The sequence below is a fragment of the Spermophilus citellus genome (assembly GCF_964194105.1).
Source record: "Spermophilus citellus genome assembly, chromosome: 3".
In the NCBI taxonomy this organism is placed as follows: Eukaryota; Metazoa; Chordata; class Mammalia; order Rodentia; family Sciuridae; genus Spermophilus; species Spermophilus citellus.
This window is the reverse complement of record NC_138184.1, coordinates 117,380,395-117,406,230: the sequence shown is the minus strand read 5'-3', so window position 1 is coordinate 117,406,230 and position 25,836 is coordinate 117,380,395. Positions and strand designations below refer to the sequence as shown.

Below are 25,836 nucleotides of genomic sequence, written 5' to 3'. Positions count from 1 at the left end.
TACCAAATACAAATAAATTCTGGTTTGAAAAATTAGGTATTGGAGAAGAGAGAAGCCAGTATGTGATGTTGAGGAGGGAAAATTTATGGGGTAAGTGCTTATTCAAGAAGTTAGAAAAGAGAAAAAAAAAGTTTCAGCTGAGAAATATAGGACAGAAAAAGAAGAACAGAAATTCATGAGACCACAATAAAGTAGTACAGTTTAATGGAATCAAAAGCTTTTTTTGGAAATGTTAATAGATACATTTTTGATAAATTTTTATGAGAAAATAAAGGCAAAAAAGTGTTGCAAATGAAGATAGTGAAATTAAAAAAAATCATTACAATCTGAAAAAATATTATTGTAATAACTTTAATAACTAGTTTAAATATAAATTTCTAAAATAGCTTCCAGTAAATTACTTAGTAGACTTATAACCAAGTAAATTCAGCCTTGTTAATGCAAAAAAATTTTTCCTATTCTCTTTAAAAATAAATGTACCAGGAAAATAAATTACATATTACTTCAGAAAAAATTTACAGATAGGAGTCTTCCCAGTTCATTTCATGTGGCCATTATAATCTTAGATCTGATATTCATCTTAATTATAATAAATATTGAAAATGAATATGAAATATATCATAATAAATGCTTAAAATGATAAAAGAACCAAGAGTAGTATAAAGAAATTACACACATTTCCATTTTTGAACGTAGTTGCAAGGAGCCTAAGAAAATGTTTGTAAGTTATATCTAACAATAATTAAGTAAAATAGCATGACCAATTTCATTTATTTCAGGAAAGTAAACTTTTAATATCAAGGATTCATTTAAATTCGTCCAAGAAGGAATAAGCTATATGATGACCTCAAACATATAGAAAAAGTTTAAAATTCAATACCAATTTATGATAAAAACAAATCACTTAGGAGTTTTCAGAACCTGTAAAGGGATATGCATATGTGAAAGTACTTTCAAGAAACATCATTTTTTAATTTTTATTTTTTATTTGTATACGACAGCAGAATGCATTACAATTTTTATTACACATATAGAGCACAATTTTTCATATCTCTGGTTGTAAACATGGTATATTCATACCAATTCGTGTCTTCATATCTGTACTTTGGATAATAATGATCATCACATTCTACCATCATTAATTACCCTATGCCCTCTCCCTTCCCTTCCAACCCTTCTCCCCTATGTAGAGTTCATCTATTCCTCCCATGCTCCCTCTCCCTAAAGAAACATCATGTTTTATGGCAAAACTTTAAAGGCAGTCTCTTTAAAGTTAAGAAAAATTTTCATTTTCAGAAACAATATTAATTTATTTATTTATTTTAAATTTTATTTAGAGACAGAGTCTTGCTGAGTTGCTTAAAGCCTCGCTAAATGGCTGAGGATGGCTTTGAACTCACAATCCTCCTGCCTCAGCTTCCAGAGCTGCTGGTATAATAAGCATGCACTACAGTGCCTGGCTAAAAATTTTTATTTTAATGAATCACAAAAATCTTTGCATATGGTGAATCAGTGAAGAGTTAGCATTTTCTAAAAGCTTACTTATGAGTGAATGCAAAACAATTGAATCTTTACAGTGTTCCTTTTTTATCTTCTGAAGAGTATTATTTTCACTCATCATAATTCTTTAAATTTTAAAGCAGGATTGGACATAGTGCTTAATATTTAAACTTAAAGCATGTTTTTGTTTACTTTTATGGGTTAGAGATAGTGTCTGTGGATTATTTTATCCAGTGGTTTGTGTTATATCGTTGTGAATAATGTATTATTCCTCCAATTTAAACTATTTATAACCTCTGCTCATGTTTAATGTCCTTATAATACACATCAAGTCTAGATAAAGAATCATATTAATTTTGTGTAATTTAAGTTATACTCTGAGGGATATAGTCAGTATATGTGAGCTCTGAATAAAAAGTACCAGTGCATTATGTTCATGTTGAGGACATAAGCTTGCATGCTCACACAAACATATTCACTAACACATAGATGCTCACACATATACACAAGATACATTGTGTTGTTTTAATGTTAGTTACATAGTTGCAGTGAAATTTAGCTCATATCATCAAGTAATAGAAAAAAATAATCCAAAGAAATATTGCAAAAGATTGTTACCTGGTCTATAAAAATATAAGGCACATACAGAAAGAAAGAACATAAAATATTATTGGAACATTTTAATATTTTATTTTCAGTGAAAGTATATGTCATGCTCCATCAAAAGGGTCCACATGTGCTATGTGTAACCCAACGACTGCGAAATTCCGAACTGATAGATCCATCATTCCAATGGCATGGGCCGAAAGGAAAAATTGTTTCAGGTAGGATTTTATTTCAACTATCATAATTAAAAAGATGAATCTGAAATGTACTCAGAGATAAAAAACAATACTTATATATCTCACCTATTTATCTATTTCTTCAATTATTTTTCTTGTAGTTTCAGGTAGGATTTTATTTCAACTAAATTTTAGTGTACAAAATTGTAGTAAAAAAGTAGTTGTAATATATTCCTATCTTTTTAATATATTCAGGTTCTATGGCAGTGTGGCCCTATTCCCTCCTGATTGATTGTTGATTCTGTCCTCTTTGTTTTTGTTCTTTCTGGCTACATGTTCAAAAATGTATCATCTTTTTGAAGGATTGGCTTTGGGTTTCATTGACTTTCTCTTATTATTTTTCTGTTTTCAAACTATTGATTTGTTTTACCCATATTATGTCCTTTGTGTCTAATCTGCATGTCTTTCTTTTGCTGGTGGTAGAATTCTGGATTTGCAGTCTTTTTTTTTTTCAACATTCTAAAGATGACACTTATTTTTACTAGCATAATTTCTAATGAGAAATCTGCTGTGTTTCTTTGTCTTTCTGTGATTGATGTATCATATTTTTTCTAATACCATTGGCTTTTCATTTTTGGCAATTTGATTCTATTTTTTTTCTTTGTGGTATTGGTGATTAAACCCAATCATCACTGAGCTACATCCCAGCTCTTTTTATTATTTTATTTTTATTTTTATTTTTTTCTTTTTGGATTTTTTTCAAACTTTAAGCCTTTATTTAGTAATTCAATGTCAAAATACAAACAACAACAACAAAAAACAACGACAACAACAAAAAACACAGAATTCTTTATTTTGGCCGTTTCTAAATTGTCATCTCTTACACTATTGCTTCTGCCATTATTTTTCTCTTCTCCTTCTGAGATTTCACTCATGCCTTTTTTAAAAAAAAGAATTTATTTGTTTTTAGTTATACATGACAGTAGAATGCATTTATGCACTTTGATATATCATATTGTTTTATTTTGAGACAGTATCTTGTTATGTGGCTTATGGCATTACTGAGTTGTTGTGGCTGGCCTCAAACTTGAAATCCTCCTTTCTCAGCTTCCTGAGTTACTGGTATTATAGGCATGCACCACCATGCCCAGTGATTTGATTCTTTTGTGTATATTTTTGTTTGGTTGTTATATTTTTATGCCTGTGTTTTCTAAGCTTTTTGGATCTGTAGTTTGACATCATTAGTTTTTGAAAATTCTCAACTGTTGTGTCTTCAAATACCTTTGGCCTCATTCTGTGCCACCACATCTTCTATAATTCCCTGATGTTCCATCACACTTACACAACCCTTTCTAATATAGTACTGTAGATTTCATATTTTCTTTTTTTCTTCTCCTTGTGTTTCAATAAACACTTTGAATAAGTGTATAGTTTTATTATTTCAATTAATCATTTCTGTACTTTGAATTTCTCTTCTAAAATTACTTATCTGATATTACATAGTGTCTCTTTTTTCCAGTATATCTTTTGTCACATTAATTATTTTAAATTAATCATCAATAATTTTTATACCTATGCCATGAAAGAGTCTTGTCCTTAGCATTGCTTGTTATCTTGTGAATGTGCCAATTTTTTGACTTTTCATATGACAATTTTTATTGAACTTGGACATTTTGACTAGGAAAGTAGATATTTTTCTGCTTTGAGATAATCATCCTTTAATGTTAGGGATGTGTTAACTTAGTAAAAAGTTTTCGGACTTTGATATTGATTGTTGCTGTGACTATATTCAGTGCATTGAAATCTTCAAATACCCTTAAAATGTTTAAGGTATAGTTGGATTCATTAGAATTTTTTTCTAGTGTGTAATCTTTCCTTGGATTTCTTATTTTGGACAGATGCCCAGAAAGTCCTTCTTGCAGCCCTGCCAGCATTATTCCACTGCTTTCTTTTTTTAAAAAAATTAATTGTTTATTAGTGATTGATAATTCAGAAAGAGGGACATTCTCTGAATTGATTCAGTTTTAATCTTTGACAAGCAAAAGATCTCAGTTTCTTGGGAATTTAGCCTTCATGATTGCTCTGGGTCCTCCTCCAGCTGTAATTCTGACCTAGCACTTCTTCCTGACTTTTTGCCAAGGCTGAAACATTTTTTCCTACTTCCTGTTTCTTGAGCTGCAACAAGTTTCTCTAGCACTGTAGGTAACAGTTTTGTTTCTCTCTGTATTTAAAAGCTTTATTCCATTAGGAGGTGTGGGGAAAAGTGTGTGTGGGTAGAGTTTTGGCAAAACCTACATTCTTCTAGACAGCTCTTGTATAGAAAGCTTGTTTCCTTTGATCTTTCTGTTTGCACGAGAGGAGTTTGTGAATGAAAAACTTATAACATTGCACAATTTTCTAGTGTGTGATCCCTTGAGGGTTCATTTTTTTACATTGGTCTTCACTTGGCTTTTAACAACTCATCAAAAAATTTTGGCTGAATCTTCTTACCATGTTAGTCAAATTTCTGTGGCTATGACAAAATGCCTGACACAGACACTTAAAAGGAGGAAGGACTTATTTTGACTCAGTGTTGGAGGTTTCAATTCATAATCAGTTGGCCTGTTTGTAGGCCTTTGGTGAGGCAGGGCATCATTGCCAGGGCATGGGTGAAACAAAGCTGTACATCTCATGGCAGCTATGAAGCTGAGTGTCACTTTAATAACCAAAGTTAGCCCTTTCACCCCCAAATCCATTAAGCTGTGAATCAAAAATGAATTAATTCATTGAGGTCAAAGTTATAATGATCCAGTCATCTTCCCAAGACCCCATTTCTGAACCCTGCTGCATTGGGGACCAACTCCTCAACGCATGAGCTTTGTGGGGTCATTTTGGATCTAAACCATAACCACAATTTATGTAGCAGCTGAAAAAAAATGCTCAGATCTTTGTTCTGCTTTTAAGCCCTATCTATCCTCAGATATGCCCTACCACCTCAATTTCTTTATAAATCAAGAAAAACTGTTAATTGGCAGCTTTTCCTTGGTCTTTCCTTATTGTAACGATGGGTTTGTACTGTTACATTCATTTTCCTTTTCTGAGCTGAAATCAGAAGTATAAACCTATTTCAAAAATAATTAGCTATAATTAAGTTAGCTTAAATTTTGTTAATTTTAGAGCTTTAAGACATGTACTTCTAGAGATCTAGTTCAACTCTGAATTTTTATATAAGCTAGAAAGGAAGAATTACTAACTAATGAAACATTAATATTGAATATCTGTTGCTGCATATGCTCTTAAACTGTCTTATCAAAGTCAAGTACATAGCACTTGGGTTCATGAATTTCTATTTAGACTTAGTCACTTAAGGGTCTATGAAATGATCACTAACAAGCAATATTATAGAATGAGTCCTTCTATAGAATATGACATTCTCTGGATATCTTTTGAAAGAGCAATTTTTAATTTTTTTAATAGTCAGATGGCATTTTTATTATAGTTTTAATGCTACTTAGTTTTCTGTAACTCATAATATTTAACATTTGTAGTAGATATTTAAATCAATATTTTGATACATTTGTTGATACTTTTTGTGTGGCAAACTTTCATTTCAAATTATTGCCAAGAAATATATGACCTCATTGATGATTTCTTTAAAATTTACAGGCACTTTCTGTTGTATTAATGTGAGGTGATTGGTCTGTTGAAATAGATATCAAACACTTGCAAGCTCTGTAATCTATTTTAGAAGAGTTAACATGTTAACATTAATATGTAATTTTTTATTAAAAGATATTCATGAAAAAAAGCATTACAACAGAAATGTATTCTAAATTTATATCACGTTTTTCAGCTTCATCCAGAATATAGAAATGGGAGTTCTCAAGGCATATTGCTCTATGTAAATTGCTTGAGGGTGGGTATATCCATCATTTCTCCTTCAATATCTGAAGCAAGGCTTCGCATGTACTAAAAAATCAATCAGTATTTATAAAATTAATTAATAATGAAAATTTCAGCATTAATAATACTCATCTTTGTCTTAATTTGAAGAATTTTTAACTTAAAATTTACAAGTATTTAATCATTTACTTAAAATAGGAAAAGGTAGACATCCATTTCCTGAGATAATTCTAATAAATGGAATATTAAATTATTAGGTAAATTTTAATACCTAGAATGTTTCTGATACAAAAGTGTAGTTATAAACTTTCAGAATAAAATATTACTTGAATGATAATGTATAGACTTTGCAGATACCTTCATATTTATTATAATTGTTACATATAACAATTCTATGTAGACTGTCAAATATCATGATTCTTCATTGTACAAATGAAAGAGTTGTACTTCAGAAAGATTAAGTAGTTAACAAGATTAAGTAGTTAACAATATTAACAAGTAGACTTCAAAGCCAGGGCTTAATACCTCAAAGTCACATTTATTTATTTTCCATTTTACAATAATAGCTTTTTTCTTATGTGATACTTCATAAGATATGTTGAAACAAAATGGGAGTTTATATCCTATTCTAACTCCCAATACTGCACCTCTGTTGTTCTGTGACCTTGGGCAAGTCAGATGATCTAATATTCTATATGTTTCTTTTTCATCCCTCAAGGTTATAACCCAATTTTTTCTTTACACTCTGTGTAGTGACAGAAATATTTATTAATGATAATATTTTGTTAGCTTTTCTTCTATTGTTTATCGATTTCATACACAGTTTGTAAGCTTATTGAAGTCAGAAATAATTCATCATTTAAAATATGTAGTATTTTATAGTATATATAGATATATATTATATAAAATAACTATGTATTTATTCTGTATATAATATATATAACTCATGTATATGTATATACATTTAATGTATATGTGTATCTATATATACTATATTTCTGATAGTGCTCTGCTCAATGTAAGGGGTGAATTATGAACTCATTATGTTCATTACATTGTTAGTGTCTTAATCACACAGTTGATGAACTTTGATTAGTGAAAATCTGAAACTAAGAAGGTAGGCCTGGCACCCACTGTAAACAAGTACCTGAAGCAATGTTTAGCTCTGCTCCCAACTCCTTTTAATGACTGTGTAGATACATTTTGGTGGTTTGACTCTGCTTAATAACTGTTTTGTATTTTTCCTGTCTCATGTAATTTAAGCAACTATATCTTATTGCTTTATTAGAAAACAGCACTGCACAAGTAACATCCACAGGAAGCCTTATATTCCAGAACTTCGAGGAGGCTATGAGTGGAGTTTACACATGTTTTCTTGAGTATAAACCTACTGTGGAAGAAATTGTTAAAAATCTTCAACTAAAATATCTTGTATATGGTAAGAAATGAATTTAATTGTATATCATTTATTTATTTTTTCTTTTTGGTACTGAGAGTTGAACCTAGAGTCAGTCTACCATTAAGGTACATTCCAGGCCTTTTATTTATTTATTTGTAATTTTGAGACAAGGTTTCACTAAGTGACTCAGGACCTCACTGAGTTGCTGAGGCTTACCTGGAATTTGTGATCCTCTTGCCTCAGCCTCCTGAGCTGGTGGATTATAGGCATGCACCACCAACCTGGCTTAATATTCCTTAATGTTTTAAAATACTTAAATATTTTAACAGTATTGTTTTAAAGGGAAATTGCTATTTTGGTCTTTTTTAATTAAAATGAATCTGCCATGCTTATTTTACTTTGTGTAGTTTGATGTGGTTGGGGCACAGAATAGTTAATGGGGCTTGGTTTTTTTTTTTTAAGGAGAATGTCATGATGTATATACATTTAAGTTTTTTAATGAAAGTAGGGGCTGTATAAATCATGTTTTCTGATGATGATGTTGATTTATTGTGAACCACTCTTAAATTCTAAGTATCATGATTACTAGTACACTGCCATTTACTAAATAAGTATTAGGTAGCACATTGTATATTCCTTTCCTAAAAGTTTGATTGTTAATGCACAGAATTAAGAAAGGAGGAATGCACTTGATTTTAGCTTAGAAAGACTCAGTTTGGATTTCTGCTTTATAGAACTATGAGATAATAAGTGTGCTATTTAAGCAATTAAATTTGTGGTTATGTGTTATAGTAGTGTTATGTTTTGGATATAAAGTGTTCCCCAAAAGCTTATATGTGCAACAATGCAAGATGGTTTAGAGGAGAAATGATTGGGCTGCGAGAGCCTTAATCTAATCAGTGGATTAATCTCCTGATGGGGATTAACTGATTGGTAAATGAAGGAGGGTAGTGTGTGGCTGGAGGAGGTGGGCAGTGGGGATGTAGCTTTTGGGTATATATTTTGTACCTGGATAGTGGAGTCTTTTTCCTCTCTCCTTCCTGATCATCATGTGAGCTGCTTCTCTCTGCCACACTCTTCCACTATGATATTGTGCCTCACCTTGAGCCTTGAGAAATGGAGCCAGCTTCTGCCTTTCATGGAGATAATCCTACAACTGGGAGCTAGGGTCAGAGAGAGCCCTGTGTTCTCCTCTATACCAGTTGGCATGGAATCATCATCTCTTCTGCTGTGCTGAGGGGCAGAAAGGGAATAGTTCTTGGCCCAAATACTTGCTTCATATGATTACTGTTCTGACTTTACATTTTCTTGAATAAATGTTTCTTCACTTTTTCTATGTATATCTTAATAATATAGTATGATGTTCTCTTAAGAAAAACTCCTATGTAATTATAAGATATACACATCACTTTTTTCATGTAGAACCATTTTTAGTGTAACAACAACAGATATTTTTGTCCTCATTGTTAATAGTGATAACAGTTAACTTTTTAAGAAATTTAGAAACCATGTCCCTACCATCATGAGCTTGACGGCTTCCTCATATGTGAAGACAGCTGAGTTTTACTTCTTTTGACTTCATTTAATGGAATTGGTCAGTATTTGGAAGCTTTGTATATAGTGAACCAATAGTGTTTGAATTGCTTGAACATAATGTTACAAAACCCTGCATGGGCAGAAAATACTCATTCAAAGTACTAGAAATTAATGGATGGATATTTCATTAATATGGTTTCAGATTATACCATCCAACAAATTTTTAAGAAATTCCCCACTTGGTGAGTGTGTGTGATGTCAAAAAAAGAACCTTCATGGTTACCTGAAAAGATTGCTTTTTTCCAATTATATACCTGTATAAGAAAATATTTTTATGTTCATATATCAACTTGAATGCAGAAATAAATTTAAGAATATAGTGGAATTTTATGAAACCAGGCCTTTAAAAAATGGCAAAACATAAAACAATACTATTTTCTCTCTGTTTTTGAAAAGATATTGTCCTAAAATGTTTTTATGTTATCTAATGGATTTATTTTCACTTTTAATGAGTATATATTTTTAAAGTTTCTATTTTAATTTCTAGTACTGTATATATTGATACATATAACCCAAATGAAAGTTTTTTTGTGATCCTCAGTAATTTTTAAAAATGTGAAGAGAACATAAGACAAAAAGTTTTGAAGATACCTGCTATAGATTTTAATCATTGTCATCTATTTTAGATACTGTTTCTTCTAATTATAATATAAAATTTCTGTATTGTATTGATTTTTATGTCATTTTTATCATTTTCATTTTTTCTAGACTTGTTTCTTTTTTTCTAAACTTTCTGATTTTAATTGGAGGATTTTAGTTTACAAGCTGTTGGGGGAGTCTCTGCACCTTAGTTGATTCCTTACAATGATGTAAGGGACACAGCATATAGTTGTGTCATAGGTGAGGTGAAAGATAAACAATGGGATCATCAAGGGTAAAGAGGCATAGGAAGGTGATAGGAGTAATCTTTGTAAAAGATCCCTACAGTCTCCTTCACTGAGGAGTTGCATGGAGCCTTCTCCTTTCTTCAGTAGTGAAAGTCCAGTAACATGTGCCATGTTTCTGCCCAGAGATGCAGTAGAATCTCAGTAGCCAGTGTTAATTAAGAACTAATCAGGTGCCTAGGCATTCTGTGCCTACCAACTATAAAAAAAATCAAGCCTCTGAGAAGACAGACAGGTGTTCAGAGCCTCAAGTGGGAAACAGTTTTATGATGGTGTGTGGCGGGGGAGATCCATCTGTGTAGGGAAATGTTTACTAGCCAAAAGCCAACCCTACAAATAGCCTCTACTTTCTTAGTTTCCTTTTTTAATCCTGCTATGTTAACTCTTATATACATGAGATAATCCTGTATTATCATGTGTGTCTATGTAGACTTCCACTAGGCATTCAGAAGAAAGTACTTTTGAGATAGTGAGAATGTTTTGACAGTATGTTGTTTTATATTCAGACTTTTGCCTGAGGCAATAGCTTGATATGTTGCAAATTTCTGGAAAGCAAAAGTTGCTCTTAAAATCTACAGATAGAGAGGCACTTGCTCTGTCTGCATGTGTTATCATGAGACTTGCTCTAGTTTACAGCTCTGACTTCATGTGTTCAGTTATTTCATGTGACATTTGTATGCATTATATATATTTGATATTATAAATCATGATGTATGTTTATGTATATACATGATAAATGTGTGCATTATTTATTTTATGCTATAGTTGAATCAGTGTGTGGCAAATTTATAAGATTTGTATCTAGGCATATTCTTTGTTTTCAGTGTTCTTGTTTACTCTTTGATGAACCTCTTTCTCCTGGTAACATCTTTATTTTTAGTTTATAGGATATTTTTCCTGTTTGTCCTTCATTACTTCACTGTTTTGTCTCTCCTTCTGGAACTCATTTTGTTTGACATTAGTTATCTTGGATCTCTCTTCCTTATTTTATGTTGCTCTCGTAATTTTGTTTCTTTATTAATATATGCTGTTTAAGACCATTGTGTGGTTCTCATTCCTGGTCATAGATGAAACCAGTAGATGTTTCTTTAGCAATTAGAAGCTGTCTAGTGTTTATATAAAAAAACAGAAGTAACTAAGAAAGTAGATAGAATCCTAGTTTCGATAGTGTAACTTAAAATAGTAGGTAGGAGCTTGGTGCACATGCCTGTAATCCCAGGGGCTCAGGCTGAGGCAGGAGTATCTTGAGTTCAAAACCAGCCTCAGTAATTTAGCAAGTCCCTGAGCAACTCAGTGAGACCCTTTGTCTCAATAAAATATAAAAAAACCTGGGGATATGCCTCAGTGGTTAAAGGCCCTGATTTCAATCCCTGGTAACAATAACAACAACAAAAGTCAGATAGTGGGAAAATGGCAGCATTCACTTCATTGTAAGTGGAGAATTCTTCTTCAGCAGTGTAAGCCAGGAGCAGGCAGGGACACCCCTCTGGTTGACTGAAGAACATTGGAGCTGTCTATATTTGAGGTGAACTTTCTGATCTTTGGTATTGTTATGGATTACTTGTCATTTTTATATTTCTTGTATCTCTTCAGTGAGACTTGGGGATGGGCTTGAAAAAAAAGTGTTGGCAATTGTATAACTGTAAGATGAAGAAAGTCTTGAGAATCACATTATAGTGGTTCAGAGCACAAACTCTGGGGCAAGACTCCCTAGGTTATATTCTTAATGTTTTTATTAGTTCTTGTTAGATACACATGATAGTAGAATGTATTTTGACTTTTTATATGTACATTGAGTATTCTTGTGGTTGTACATGATGTAGAGTTTCAATAATGAACATAGAAATGTTATGTCAAGTTCATTCTACTGTATTTCCTATTCTCATCCTTCCTCCTTCTCCTTCATTCCCCTTTGTCTACTCCAATGAACTTCTATCCTCATCCCCCATTGTGAGTTAGTATCTGCATATTAGAACATTTAGCCTTTGATTTTTTTTTTGGAATTTTCTTATTTACCTGACCATGATATTCGTAAGATCCATCTATTTGCCGGCAAATGTCATAATTTCATTCTTCCTTAAGGATGAGTTATATTCTTTTGTGTTTATAGACCACATTTCTTTATCCATTCATTTGTTGAAGGGCACTTAGGTTGGTTTCATAGTGTAGCTATTGTGAGTTGGACTACTATAAACATTGATGTGGTTGTGTCCTTTGGATATAAAATGAGGAGTAGAATAGCTAGGTCTAATTGTGGTTCCATTCCATGTTTTCTGAGGAATCTCCATACTGCTTTCCAGAGTGGTTAAACCAATATTCAGTCCCATCAGAATGTCTGAGTGTACCTTTCCACCCATATCCTTGCTGACATTTATTGTTACTTGTATTCTTGATAATTGCCATTCTTATTGGAGTAAGATGTAATCAATGTAGTTTTAATTTGCATTTCTCTAGTTGCTAGAGATGTTGAACATTTTTCATATATTTGTTGACCATTTGTATTTCTTATTCTGTGAAGTGGTTGTTTAGATCCTTTGTCCATTTATTGATTGTTTTATTTGGGTTTTTTATATAAGGTTTTTTGAATTGTTTATATATTCTGAAGATTTATGCTCTGTCTGAGGTGCATAACTATTGAAACTATTCTCATCCTTCCTCCTTTCCCTTCATTCAAAGGGAAAGATTTTGGCAAAGATTTTCTCCCATTCTGTAGGCTCTCTCTTCATGTTCTTAATTTTTTCCTTTGCATTAAAGAAGCTTTTTAGTTTGAATCCATTCCATTTATTGATTCCTGATTTTACTTCTTGCATTGTAGGAGTCTTATTGAGGAAGTTGGTTCTTAAGCCAACATGAGAGAGTTGGTCCTACTTTTTCTTCTATTAGGCACAGGGTCTTTGGTCTAATGCCTAGGTCCCTGGTCCAATTTGAGTTGAATTTTGTGCAGGGTGAGAGGGGTTCAATTTCCTTGTGCTACCTGTGGATTTCCAGTTTTACCACCACCATTTGTTGAAGAGGTTTTTTTCTTCCAATGTATCTATGGCACTTTTGTCTTATATGAGATAAAACTGTATTTCTGTGGGGTTTTCTGTTTTCCTTCTTGTACCATTGGCCTTCATGTTTGTTTTGGTGCTAATACCATGCTTTTTTTGTAATCACAGTGCTGTAGTATAATTTAAGGTCTGGTGTTGTGATGCCTCCTGCTTCACTTTTTTTTTTTTTTTTTTTTTTTTTTTTTTTTTTTTTTTTTTTGCTGTGGATTACTTTGGCTATTTGGGCCTCTTATTTTTCCAAATGAATTTCATGACTGCTTTTTCTATTTTTGTGAAGAACATCATTGAAATTTTAATAGGAATTGCATTAAATCTGTACAGAACTTTTGATAGTATGACCATTTTGACAATATTAATTCTGCGTATTTATTAACATGGGAGATCTTTCCATCTTCAAACATCATCTTCAGTTTCTTCCTTTAGTGCTCTTTAGTATTTGTTGTGGAAGTCTTTCACCTCTTTTGTTAGATTGATTCCAAAATATTTCATTGTTTTTGAGGCTATTGTGTATGGGATAGTTTTCCTAATTTCTCTTTCAGTTGGTTCATCATTGTTGTGAAGGAACACAATTTATTTAATGATGTTAAGTTTATATCCTACTGATTTGCTTTTATCTGTTTATGAGTTGTAGGAGTTTTCTCATGGAATGTTTTTGGTCTTCTGAGTATATGTTATTGGAAACTAGGGATAATTTGAGTTCTTTGTGTATTTGTATCACTTTCTTTCTTTTGTCTAATTGCTTTGGCTAGAGTTTCAAGTAATATATTGAGTAAAAGTGGTGAAAGAGGGCATCTTTGTATTATTCTGGATTTTAGAGAGAATGATTTGCATTTTTCTCTTTTTACAATGATCTTGCCCTTTGTTATAATATATATAGCTTTTACAAAGTTGAGATATGTTCCTACTATTCCTAATTTTTCTAGTGAATGGATACTGTATTTTGTCAAATACTTTTTTACTATCTATTGAGATAATCATGTGATTATTGTTTTTAAGTCTGTTAATACATTTATTAATATTTGTATGTTGAATCAACCTTGCATCCCTGGAATGAACCCCACATGAGCATGGTTCACTATCTTTTAAATATGTTTTTGTATGTAATTTCAAAGTATTTTATTAAGAAGTTTTTCATCTATGTTCATCAGGGATATTGGTCTGAAGTTTTCTTTCACTGATGTGTCTTTGTCTGTTTTAGATATCAGGGTGATAATAGCTTCATAGAATGAGTTTGGAAGGGTTCCCACCTTTTCTATGTCATGGAATAATTTGAGGAAGGTTGGTGTTAATTCTTCTGTGAAGGGCTTGTTGAACTCGGCTGAGACTCTGTATGATCCTGGGCTTTTCTTTGTTGCTAGGCTTTTGATGATGTCCTAAATTTCATTGTTGAAATGTTATCTGTTCAAATTTTCTATGTTCTCCTGATTCAATTTACATACGTCATATGTTTCTAGAAATAAATTGATGTCTCAAGGTTTTACATTTTATTAGAGTTTAAATTATCAAACTATTGTCTGATTATCATCTTTATTTTGGTAGTGTTCATGTTTATATTTCCTTTTTCATCAAGAATTTTAATCATTTGTTATATCCCTCTTACTCTTGGTTAACATGGATAAGTGTTTATCAATATTATTTATTTTTTCAAAGAACTAACTTTTTGTTTCTTTGGTAAGTTTTAATTGTTATTTGCTGTTGTAGTTGGTACAGTTTCATTGATTTCAGCTGATTTTATTTATTATCTGTCTTCTAATTTTATTGTGGATTTGTTCTTTGTTCTATGCCTTTGAGATGTAAAGTTAAATTATTTATCTGGATACTTTCTATTGTTTTAATGAACAAGTTAAATGCAGTGAACATTCCTCTTAGAATTGCCTTAATAGTGTCAATAGATTTTCATTTTTTGCGCTATTCTCATTTCCCTCTAAGTGTTTTGTTAATTTTATTCCTGTTTTCTCTGCTCTCCATTGATCATTGAATAGTGTATTAGTCTTCAGATTTTAGAGTTGTTTCCATTTTGTATTTTATTGTTGATTTCTAATTTCATTCCATTATGATATGATAGAATACAAGGTATTTCTTTTTTTTTGTATTTTGTAAAAGTTGCATTTTGGCCTCAGATACGGTTATTTTAGAAAATTATATATATATATATTTTGCCAGTAAGAGTATCTTTAGTCATTCTATATATATAATATATATCATAATGATAATATATAAGATAATAAGATATATATTATAAGATACATATTTTATGTAATATCTATATATGTTATGTGTACATTATTAATTATATTTTTATTTCTATAGCTCCTTTCTTTAGTTTTTGTGTAGTGATGAGAGAGGTGTGTTAAACTTATCAAGTATTCTTGTATCTGGTTTATTTGATTCTTGAACTTGAAAGGATTTGTTTGATGAATGTAGATGTTTCATCATTTGGGGCATAAATATTTACAATTGTTATGTCTTGTTGATTTAAAATTCATTTAAGCAGTATAGAATATCCTTCTTTGTCCCTTCTGATTAACTTTGGCTTGAAATCTTCTTTTTCTGATATGTGGATAGAAACCTTTGCTTGTTCTTGAGATCCATGTGAATGATATACCTTTTTCCCCATCCTTTTACCTTCAGTTTGTGGATATCTTTGCCTGTGAGGTTAGTCTCTTGGAGACAGAATATTGTTGGGTCTTGCTTTTAAATCCAATATGCCAATCTATGTCGTTTGATTGATGAGTTTAGGCCATTTATATTCAGTGGTATTATTGAGAAATAATTTTATTCCCTGTCATTTTTATTTATTTCTGGCTTTTAATTTGAGTTATTGTCTCCTTTGGCTATGCTTTCAGTATAATTCCCTTCTCTGCTGGTTTTCACTTTAACTTTTCATTTCTTTTTGAAATATTTTATTGAGTATGGTTTTTAGTGCACATTTTCTAGTTGTGAATTCTTAACTTTTACTTATCATGGAAGTTTTTTATTTCATCATCGGTTCTGAAGCTTAATTTTGCTAGTATAGTAGTCTGGCTGCCATCCATTTTCTTTCAGAGCTTGGTATATATTATTCCAAGACATTCTAATTTTTGGGGTCTGAGTTGAGAAATCAGCTGAGATCCAGATTGGTTTCCCTCTAAATGTGACCTATCGTTTTTCTCTAGGAACTTTTAAAGTTCTATTCTTATTCTTTATAAAGTTAGGCATTTTCATAGTAATGTGCCTTTGTGTGGGTCTGTTGGAATTTTGTATATTTGGAGTCCTGTAACCCTCCTGTATTTGATTTCCATTTCATTCTTAAGGTTATGGAAATTTTCTGATATTTCATTGAAAAGATTGAACATTGCTTTGGTTTGTATTTCAGCCTTCATTTAGCTTTATAAATCTTGAATTTAGTCTTTTCATATAATCCCATATTTCTTGGATATTCTTTTCATGGTTTCTTAACATCTTTTCTCCATGGCCAACTTTACTTTCAAGATTTTATATTTTGTCTTTATTGCCTAAAACTCTGTCTTCCAAGTGGTATGGTCTGCTGGTGATAATTTTCATTGAATTTTTTTATTTGGTTTATTGATTCCTTCATTTTGAGGATTTCTGCTTGATTTTCCCCCCAAATCTGTATCTCTTTATTTTAGTGATCTTTAACTTTCTGTATTTTCTCTCTGATTTCATTCCTTACATTGTCCTTACCTTACATGTCAGTTTTTAACTCTGAACATTCTAAACTCCTTCTCTGACATATTTTCCACTGTGTTGTCTATGGATTCTGTTACTGAGGTATTTTGGTTTGTTTGGGGTGATTTGTTACTTTGCTTTTTCATGCTGTGTCAACCCATATAAAAGTATGGATCTGAGGCAGTACAGTTTTGACCCTGTGGACTTACAGTGTCCCTGAAACTTCACAGTTTAGGAGCCAATGAATAATAATAATAACAACCAATGTAAACAATATACAGCATTAAACCAAATAGTTCCTGCTATGACCTATACATTGTTGATTGGCACAGTAAACAGAAATGATGTGATCATTTATTGCCCACAGTAAAAACAGAAAGTTTGCAAAAAGGTTTACAATTTCAAATGGTGAACAGGAAGAGAATAGAAGCAATGTAGGATATGTAGATTATGAGTAGGAAGAGAGAAAATTGAAGTTAAAACTTAAAGGGGACTGAAAGAGAGAACAGTAGAGATTGACTGTTAGCAGACGAGAGAAAGAGAAGGGAAACAGATAAGTGTGAGAGAAAAGTATGTAAAATAAAATAAATAAATATAAAAATAGAAGAGTACATAACAAAACTGAAGTATACTATTCAGAATCCTAGTCCTCAAAATACTGACCCATGAAAAATAACTTCTTTCCAAAATATTAGAAATGATAAAAAAGAAACAAATATGTATATATTTCCATGAACCATTCAGTTCACAAATAAAGAGATAAAAGGAAAAAGGGGGGGAAAAGATGAAAACTTTCAGAATTGTTTCATTGGAATTCAGAAAATTCTCAGTTTCCCTTCTCAGCAGTGTTAGGTGGGGTGGGCTGGAGTGTGATTATTCCTTCACCATCAAGGTGGGGTTGCTGGAGTGTGAGAGAGAAGATCCCATTGGTGGAGCTCCTGGAGGTGGGGTTTAACTTGGTCAGTTTCCAGGTTCTTCCTTGAATATCCATTGGTCCAAAGGTTTTAAATCAGCTCAACTCCAGTTCCCAGCAGTTACTTGTTCACACTGGGAGACTCCACCCCAGAAATCTCTCCTGGGTTCCACTTGTGCAGTGTAGGAGTCAATCCTTAGTTCCCTCTGTCATGCTTGGATTCAAAAATTACTGGTCTCTCAGGTTTAATCTCTAAACTCAATCATTCCCACCCCCATCCTTTTGAATTCCTTGCTAGGCGCAGCTCTCACAGCTGGCCTTTTAAACCACCAGAGTCAAGTTGGATGGGTTTCTATGACCTGTATTCTCCTGTGTAAATTTTTTCCACGTTTGATTTTCTCCTCGTCACTTAGCCACTCTCTATGTCATGCGGTATTGGTTTGCCAGTCCTGTAGTTAGGGAGTAGCTGTCAGCTTCTGTACTGCATCTGCAGAATGGCTCCATCCTGTTTTCTGTAGGCAACTTGGAGAGATGTGGCTTCTTTTCTTCACTAGGATATTGTGCAGAATGCTTTTTTGAGTTAGTGTGCAGTGTCTTTGAACTTTGATATCTCTATACCCAAACACACCAGTTGTCTCCTAAAAATGTGGGTTCCTTTACTTAATTCTCTTATCTTTCCACTTTGCTTGTTTGGGAAGCACTCTGAGTGCACCACCAGTGGCAGCAATGGTCCTGGGGATTACTTGCTTTCTTTTATTTTTTTTAATACTGGGGATAGAACTCAAGGGCACTCAACCACTGAGTCACAACCCCAATCCTATTTTGAATTTTATTTTGAGACAGGGTCTTACTGATTTGCTAATAAGTCCTTGCTATTGCTGAGGCTGACTTTGAACTCAGGATCCTCCTGACTTAGCCTCTCCAACTGCTGGGATTATAGGCGTGTGTCACTGCACCTGGCATTTCCTTATTTTATTATAGCCAACCTCTTGAGTTCCCTTTCTGTTTCGAATGTTCAATATTAGTTCCTGGTAAAGTCCATTTTTAAATTTTTTTTACCTGCCTTTCTAAGAATTTGCTGAGTTGCTTTCTTGGTTTCATGCCACTGAGCAGCCAGGAAAAAAAAAACTCTCCTGTTCCACCATCTTGAAAATCTTTGCTTTTCTTTCTTTTGATAGCATAGGCATTAGTCATGTGACATAATCTCTGTGTACCTCATTTTCTTCATGAAGAGTATTATAACAATGTCAATTTTAAATGATGTTAAGAGATTTAAATGGGTCACTATTTTTAAATTTCCTGTAATGGTATTTGACATTTAATAACTGCTAGGTAAACATTTGTTAAGTAAAAATGAATGTAGCTACATATATGAATTTACCCCAAATTATGATTAGTTACAATATGTATTTGAATTATTTAAATAATCAAGATTGTATCTTTCTCTGTTTAATTTTCTGCAGCATATCGTGAACCTCATTATTATTATCAGTTCACAGCTCGGTATCATGCAGCTCCCTGCAATAGTATCTATAATATTTCCTTTGAGAAGAAACTTCTTCAGATTTTAAGCAAATTGGTTCTTGACCTTTCATGTGAAATTTCCTTACTTAAATCTGAATGCCATCGTGTTAAAATGCAAAGAGCTGGTTTGCAAAATGAATTGTTCTTTACATTTTCAGGTAAGTGTAAAAACTTTCTTAAAAAATTAAATCACATAACAAATTTTGAATACTTTATGAATTACCAGAAGTATTTTTGGAATATAAATTGTATAAATTAAGTATATTTTCTGTTCTGTGTTTTGATTTTAGGGCTAATAACTCCCAAATAAAGTCCCAATTTATGTACTCAATGAGAAGTTTGCTCTTTCCAGTAACTTAAACCTTCCTTTGATAATTTACTATAAGATGGAATTTAGCATAGGATATATTGTGATATTTAGTTACAATGGTTTAATATGTGAAAACATCTAATTAGGAGATTGGTTAACATTGTAGACCAGAAGAACCATTTAGCTTCCTGTACTTTTCTTGATCTAAAAGGAAGCCTAAAGACAAAGAATTAAACTTGAGTTGCAAGGATTTTAGATTTATAAATGGTCTGTTTAAGAATGTTCTTTCAGGGATCCTACAGAATGGGAGCAACTTTTTACCACATGTGCATAACATCGAGTGCTAATCTCTAGGAAAGATAAAGAACTCAAAAATCTTACTTCAAAAAAATAAACAACCCAATCAATAAATGGGCCAAAGAACTGAACAGAGACTTCTCAGAAGCTGATGTAAAGTTAATCAACAAATATATGAAAAAAATGTTCATCATCTCTAGTAATTAGAGAAATGCAAATAAAAACTACTCTAAAATTTCATCTCCCTCCAGTTATGGCAGCTATTAAAAATACTGTGTGTTGGCGATAAGTGTTGGCAAGTATTTGGGGAAAAGGGCACTCTCAAACGTTGCTGGTGGGACTACAAATTGGTACAGCCATATGGAAAGAAGTATGGAAAACTGGGAATGGAACTACCATTTGACCCATCTATCCCACTCCTAGTTTATATCCAAAGGACTTAAAAACAGGATACTACAGGGACACAGCCACACCAATTTAATAGCAGCACAGTTCAAAACAGATAAATTGTGGAACCAACCTAATTGACCTTCAGTAGATGAATGGATAAAGAAAATGTGGTATATATACACAATGGATTATTACTCAGCATTAAGAGAATAAAATTATGGCATTTGCAGGTAAATGGATACAGTTGGAGAATATAATGCTAAGTGAAGTAAGCCAAGCTCTAAAAACCAAATGCCAAATGATTTCTCTTACACAAGAATGCTTATTCATAAAGCAGATGCCTGGGGAGCATGGAAGCAACAGACAAACTTTAGATAGGGAAAAGGGGAGGAAGGGGAAGGGAAAGGGTATGAAGGTAAGAAAGACCGTGGAATGAGATGGATGTCATTACCCTAACTATATCTATGAAGACACAAATGGTGTAACTCTACTTTGTGTACTACCAGAGACATGAAAAATTGTGCTCTATATGTGTAATATGAATTGAATTGCATTCTGCTGTCATATATAACAAATTAGAATAAATAAAATTTAAAAAAATAGAAAAAAGGAATGCTGTCTCAGGAGTAGCCATCCGTGTGTGTGTGTGTGTGTGTGTGTGTGTGTGTGTGTGTTTTAATTTTCTGCCTTTTAAAAAAAATTTTGATGTTTTTCTATAGTGGGGATTGAACCTACATGTATATTACCACTGAACTACATTATTTTTTTTTTTTATTTTGAGACTTGTTCTTATTAAGTTGTTTCAGGCAGGCCTTGAAGTTATGATCCTCCTGCTTTAGCCTTTATGTTACAGGCATGCATCACAGCATTCCACTGAGCTCATTCATGTGTTTTATAGCATGCTTCCCCTCCCATTTCATCTCAAAAGCTATTGCTTGCTATATTCCTTTGTTCTTCCATATTTTCCTTTGATTTCTCTGTAATCAGTGTTTGATGATACTTACCTATTTCCCTAACTTTTTCTTCTCTTTCTTTTCTCTCTCATTCATATTTTGATCATTTAGTATTTAATTTTGAAAGACACAATTGTATGACATTTAGATTTAAAGGCAAAGGACACAAGCAGTTCAACCTAATTTCCAGTCTTGATCTTCCTTGCCATGTTTTTTCTCAAAAAAAAACCCCAAAAACAAAAACCCTGAAATTTGTCTCCAATCCCTAAAACAAATGACCAGAGGCAGACTGTTTGTTTATTTTTAGCTTTTCAAAAATGCAAAGACTTTGTAACTTTTGTAACTTTTCAGTGTTTCTATGACAGCTTGATGTTGATTGCAATTACATAGTTTACTATCTGCTACTCTATTTTTTGCCACACACACAAAAAGCCATTGGAATTTTGCTAGGGATTCTATTAAAATCTGTATATGGGTTTGGGTATTTTTGCCAGCTTAACAGTATTGTATGTTAGTTCACAAACATAGAATATCTATCCATTAATTTAAGAACTTTGCTTCATTTCAGAGTGTTTTATAGGTATCAGTATAGAAAACTTAGTGACAAATTTAGTTTTTATTGATATAATTATACAAAATAATGGATTCATTGTGGCATATTTTATATGTACATAACATAATTTGGTCAGTTTCATTTCTCAGTACCTTTCCTTTCTGTCCTCTCCTTCCTCTCTCCAATCTTCAACCTCTGGTGTACTGTCTTCCTTCTCTTTTCAGGACCATCCTCTTTGTGCATTTTTCCTTCTAACTCCCACATATAAGAGAAAAACATATGGCCCTTGATATTTCTTAGTCTGTTTTATTTCATTTAACATGATGTTCTATGCTTCCATCCATTTACTTGCAAGTCCTATAATTTTGCTCTTTATGCCTTCATAAAATTCCATTGTGTATATATACCACATTTTGCCTATCCATTGGTTGATGGACACCAGCTGGTTCCATAACTTGGTCATTGTAAATTGTGCTACTATACCATGCATACACATGTATAACCACAGTATGATGCCTTTAGTTCTTCTGGAAAACACTGAGATCATATGTTGGTTCTATTCCTACTCTTTTGAGAAACTCCATACTTAACTTTTTTAATGGTTTCACTAATTCACAACCCTACCAACAGTGTATAAGTGTTCCCCCCATCTTCACCAGCATTTGTTATTATTATTAGTATTCTTGGTGATTGCTGTTTTAATTGAGTAAGATGTAAGTTCAGTGTTGTTTTGATTTGTACTTTCTTGATTGCTAACACTTTTTTCACATATTTTTGGTCATTTCTTTTTTTTCTTTTGAGAAATGTCTGTTTAGATCCTTTGCCCATTTATTAAATTGGTTGTTTTTTTTCAGTGCTAAGTTTTTTATATATTTTAGATATTAATCCTGTGTCTTAAGAGTAACTGACAAAGATTTTCTAATATTCTATTTGCTCTCTCTCTATAGTCTTGATTCTTTTGCTCTATAGAAGTTTTTCAATCTAATATCATTCCACTTATTAATTGTTGGTGTTACTTTCTTAACTTTAGGGGTCATATTGAGGAAGTTACTGCCTGCTCCTACATGTTAGACCCTGTGTTTTCTTCTAGAAAATGCAAAATTTCTCTTCATTACTAGGTCTTTCATTTTCTTTAAGTTAAGGATTATGAAGGGTGTGAAATTGGGCCCTAGGTTCACTAGGTTTGCGTTTTACATATGGATATCCAGTTTTCTTAAGTGCCATTTGTTTAAAAGGCTGTCCTTTCTCCATTGAATGCTTTTAGCACATGTGTTAAGAATCAGATGACTGTATGTATGTGGGTTTGTTCCTGTGTCTTCTGTTCTATTCCATTGATCTTCATGTCTATTTCGCTACCACTGCTATGCTATGTGGACTTATCTCTGTTTTGTATTCTGCTCTGCTGGTCTGCATGTTTGATTTTGTGTGGTATTGTGCTGTTTTAGTTACTATGGCTCTGTAGTATAATTTGCAATCAGGTATTGTAATGCCTGTAACATTACTCTTTTTTATTAGAATCGCTTTGACTATTCTGGATTTTTTACCTTTCATAAAATTGTAGGAATATGTTGTGAAGAATGTCATTGACATTTTGATGGGGATCATTGACATTTTGATGGGGATCATGTTTTTATTGTTGAGATTGTTCACCTCCTTGGTTAGATTTAGTATTTTTTTTTATTCTATTGTGAATCAATTTGGTTCATTCATTATTCAGCAGATTCTCCTTATTGACATATAGAAAAGCTATTAATTTTTTGATTTTTGTTTTCTGCTACTTTGCTGAATTTATTTATCAACTTTGAAAGTCTTGTGGTGGGGTTTTTGAATCTTTTAAGTGTAGGATTATATCATCTAGAAACACTGATAATTTGACTTATTCTTGTAAAACTTGTATCCTTTTATTTCCTTCTCTTGACTAACTGCTCTGGCTAAAATTTCAAGTACTATATTGTATAGGAGAGGTCAGAATGGAGATTTTAGTCTTGCTCCTAATTTTAGAGAAGATGATTTCAATTTTTCCCTATTCAATGTGATGCTGGCTTTGGGATATTCATATATAGCATTGATGAGGTTCATTCTGTTCATTGAATGATGAGGTTCATTGATGAGTTCATTCTGTCCCTAGTTTCTTCAGTGTTTTTATCATAAATGGGTATTGAATTTTGTAAAAGGCTTTTTTTCTGCATCTGTTGAGGTAGTCATATGATTTTCCCTTAATTCTGCATATGTGATGAATAATATTTTTTTGGTTTGCATATGTCCAGTCAACCTTGTATCCTTGGGGTAAAAGCAACTTGATCCTAATGTAAAATCTTCTTAATGCATTTGAATACAAATTGCTAATATTTTTAAGAATTTTTGTATCTATGTTTATCAGGCACATTGGTCTGTAGTTTTCTTTTCTTGATGTATTCTTATCTGGTTTTGGTATCAGGATAAGACTGGCTTCATAAAATGAATACAGGTGTTTAAACAAGTGTTCTTTCCACCTTCAACTTCATGGAATAATTTGAGGATCATTGATTATAGTTCTTCTTTAAAGGTCTGGTAAAATGCATCTGGGGAAAGATTTGGTCCTGGGATTTTCATTGTTGGAGAGGTTTACTTTGTTGCTGTTGTTTTGTATTTTTTTAATTATAGCCTCAATCTCATTGCTTATTATCAATTTGTTTAGATATTATCTTCTTTTTTGTTTCAAATTTGTTTGGGTCATACATGTCTAGAAATCTGTCCATTTCTTCTAGATTTTCCAATTTATTGGAATATAAGTTTTTAAACTAGTCACTAATTAATCTCTTGATTTCAGAAATGTCTTTGGCAATATCTTCTTCTTCATCTCTATTTTTATTAATTTGAGTCTTTACTTTGGTTAATTTGTTAAAGGTTTTATCAATATTGTTTATCCTTCAAAAGAACCAACTCCTCTTTCATTGATCTTTTGTATTGTTCTTTTATTTTATATTTAATAATTTCAGCTGTGATCTTCCCTTCTACTATTTTGGAATTGTTTTATTCTTATTTTTCTAGGACCTTGAGATACATACTAGGTTGTTTATGTGGGATTTTTATGATGTATGCACATAAGCACGCATAGCTATAAACTTTCCTCTTTGAAACCACTTCATAGTGTCCCAGAGATTCTGGTGTGTTGTATTTGCTATTCTCCTTTATTTCTAGGTATTTTCAAATTTCTCCCCTGATTTCATCTCTGATCTGTTCATCATTCAAAAGTGTATTGTTCACTGGGCGCGGTGGCACAGGCTTGAAATCCCAGCTGTTTGGGAGGCTTAAGACAGGAGGATCACAAGTTCAAAGCTAGCCTAAGCAATGGTGAGGCAGTAAGCAACTCAGTGAGACCCTGTCTCCAAATAAAATATAAAATTGGGCTAGGGATATGGCTCAGTGGTCAAGTGCCCCTGAATTCAATCCCCGGTAACAAAAAAAAATGGTGTATTGTTCAATCTCCATGTATTTATGTAATTTCTATTGTTTGTTTTTCTTGCTAATGATTTCTAATTTCATTTTCTTGTCATCTGTTAAGTGCAAGAAGTTAAATTGATTTTTTAAAAATCTTGTAAGACTTGCTTCATGATCTAATATGTTGTCTATTTTAAAGAAGGTTCTATGAGAGTCTGAGAAGAGACTGAATTCAGCTGTTGTTAGATGAAATATTCTATAGATGTCTTTTAGGTCCATTTCATATGTATTATTTTTTAGGTTTGTCCAAATAATTTTTTATTAGTTTTATATTTGGACAGTCTGTCTCTTCATGAAAGAAGTATATTGAAATCATCTAGTTAGTATTATTGTATTGGCATAAGAATCTTTATGTTGAATAGTGTGTATTTTATGTAATTAAATAATTTGGGGCACAAATATTTACTATCATTTTGTTTTACTTTTGGATTCTTCCCAGTATGAAGTGACCTTCTTTGTCTCTTCTTAATTTTGTCTTGAAGTCTGCCTTATCCAAAATGAGAATAGTTATTCCTTCTTGCTTTAGACCTTCATTTGCATGGAATATCATTTTCCATTCTTTCCCTTCAGCTTATGAATGTCTTTTCCTGTAAGTAAGCAACATATTATTAGGTCTTATTTTTTAATTCAGTCTGCTAGTTTATGTTTTTTTTA

At 32.2% G+C, this 25,836-nt stretch overlaps 1 protein-coding gene across 1 annotated transcript in view; it reads left to right on the top strand.

The window, feature by feature from the left end:
- Nucleotides 1-25,836, top strand: part of LOC308643414 (zona pellucida-binding protein 1-like) — a gene marked incomplete at both ends in the record, with an annotated part of 90,099 nt that overhangs the window by 13,788 nt on the left and 50,475 nt on the right. The window contains 3 exons of the mRNA XM_081283268.1: nucleotides 2,199-2,324; nucleotides 7,453-7,602; nucleotides 19,139-19,357. Coding sequence (XP_081139394.1) covers nucleotides 2,199-2,324; nucleotides 7,453-7,602; nucleotides 19,139-19,357 — 495 coding nt within the window. The remainder of the gene's footprint in view (nucleotides 1-2,198; nucleotides 2,325-7,452; nucleotides 7,603-19,138; nucleotides 19,358-25,836) is intronic.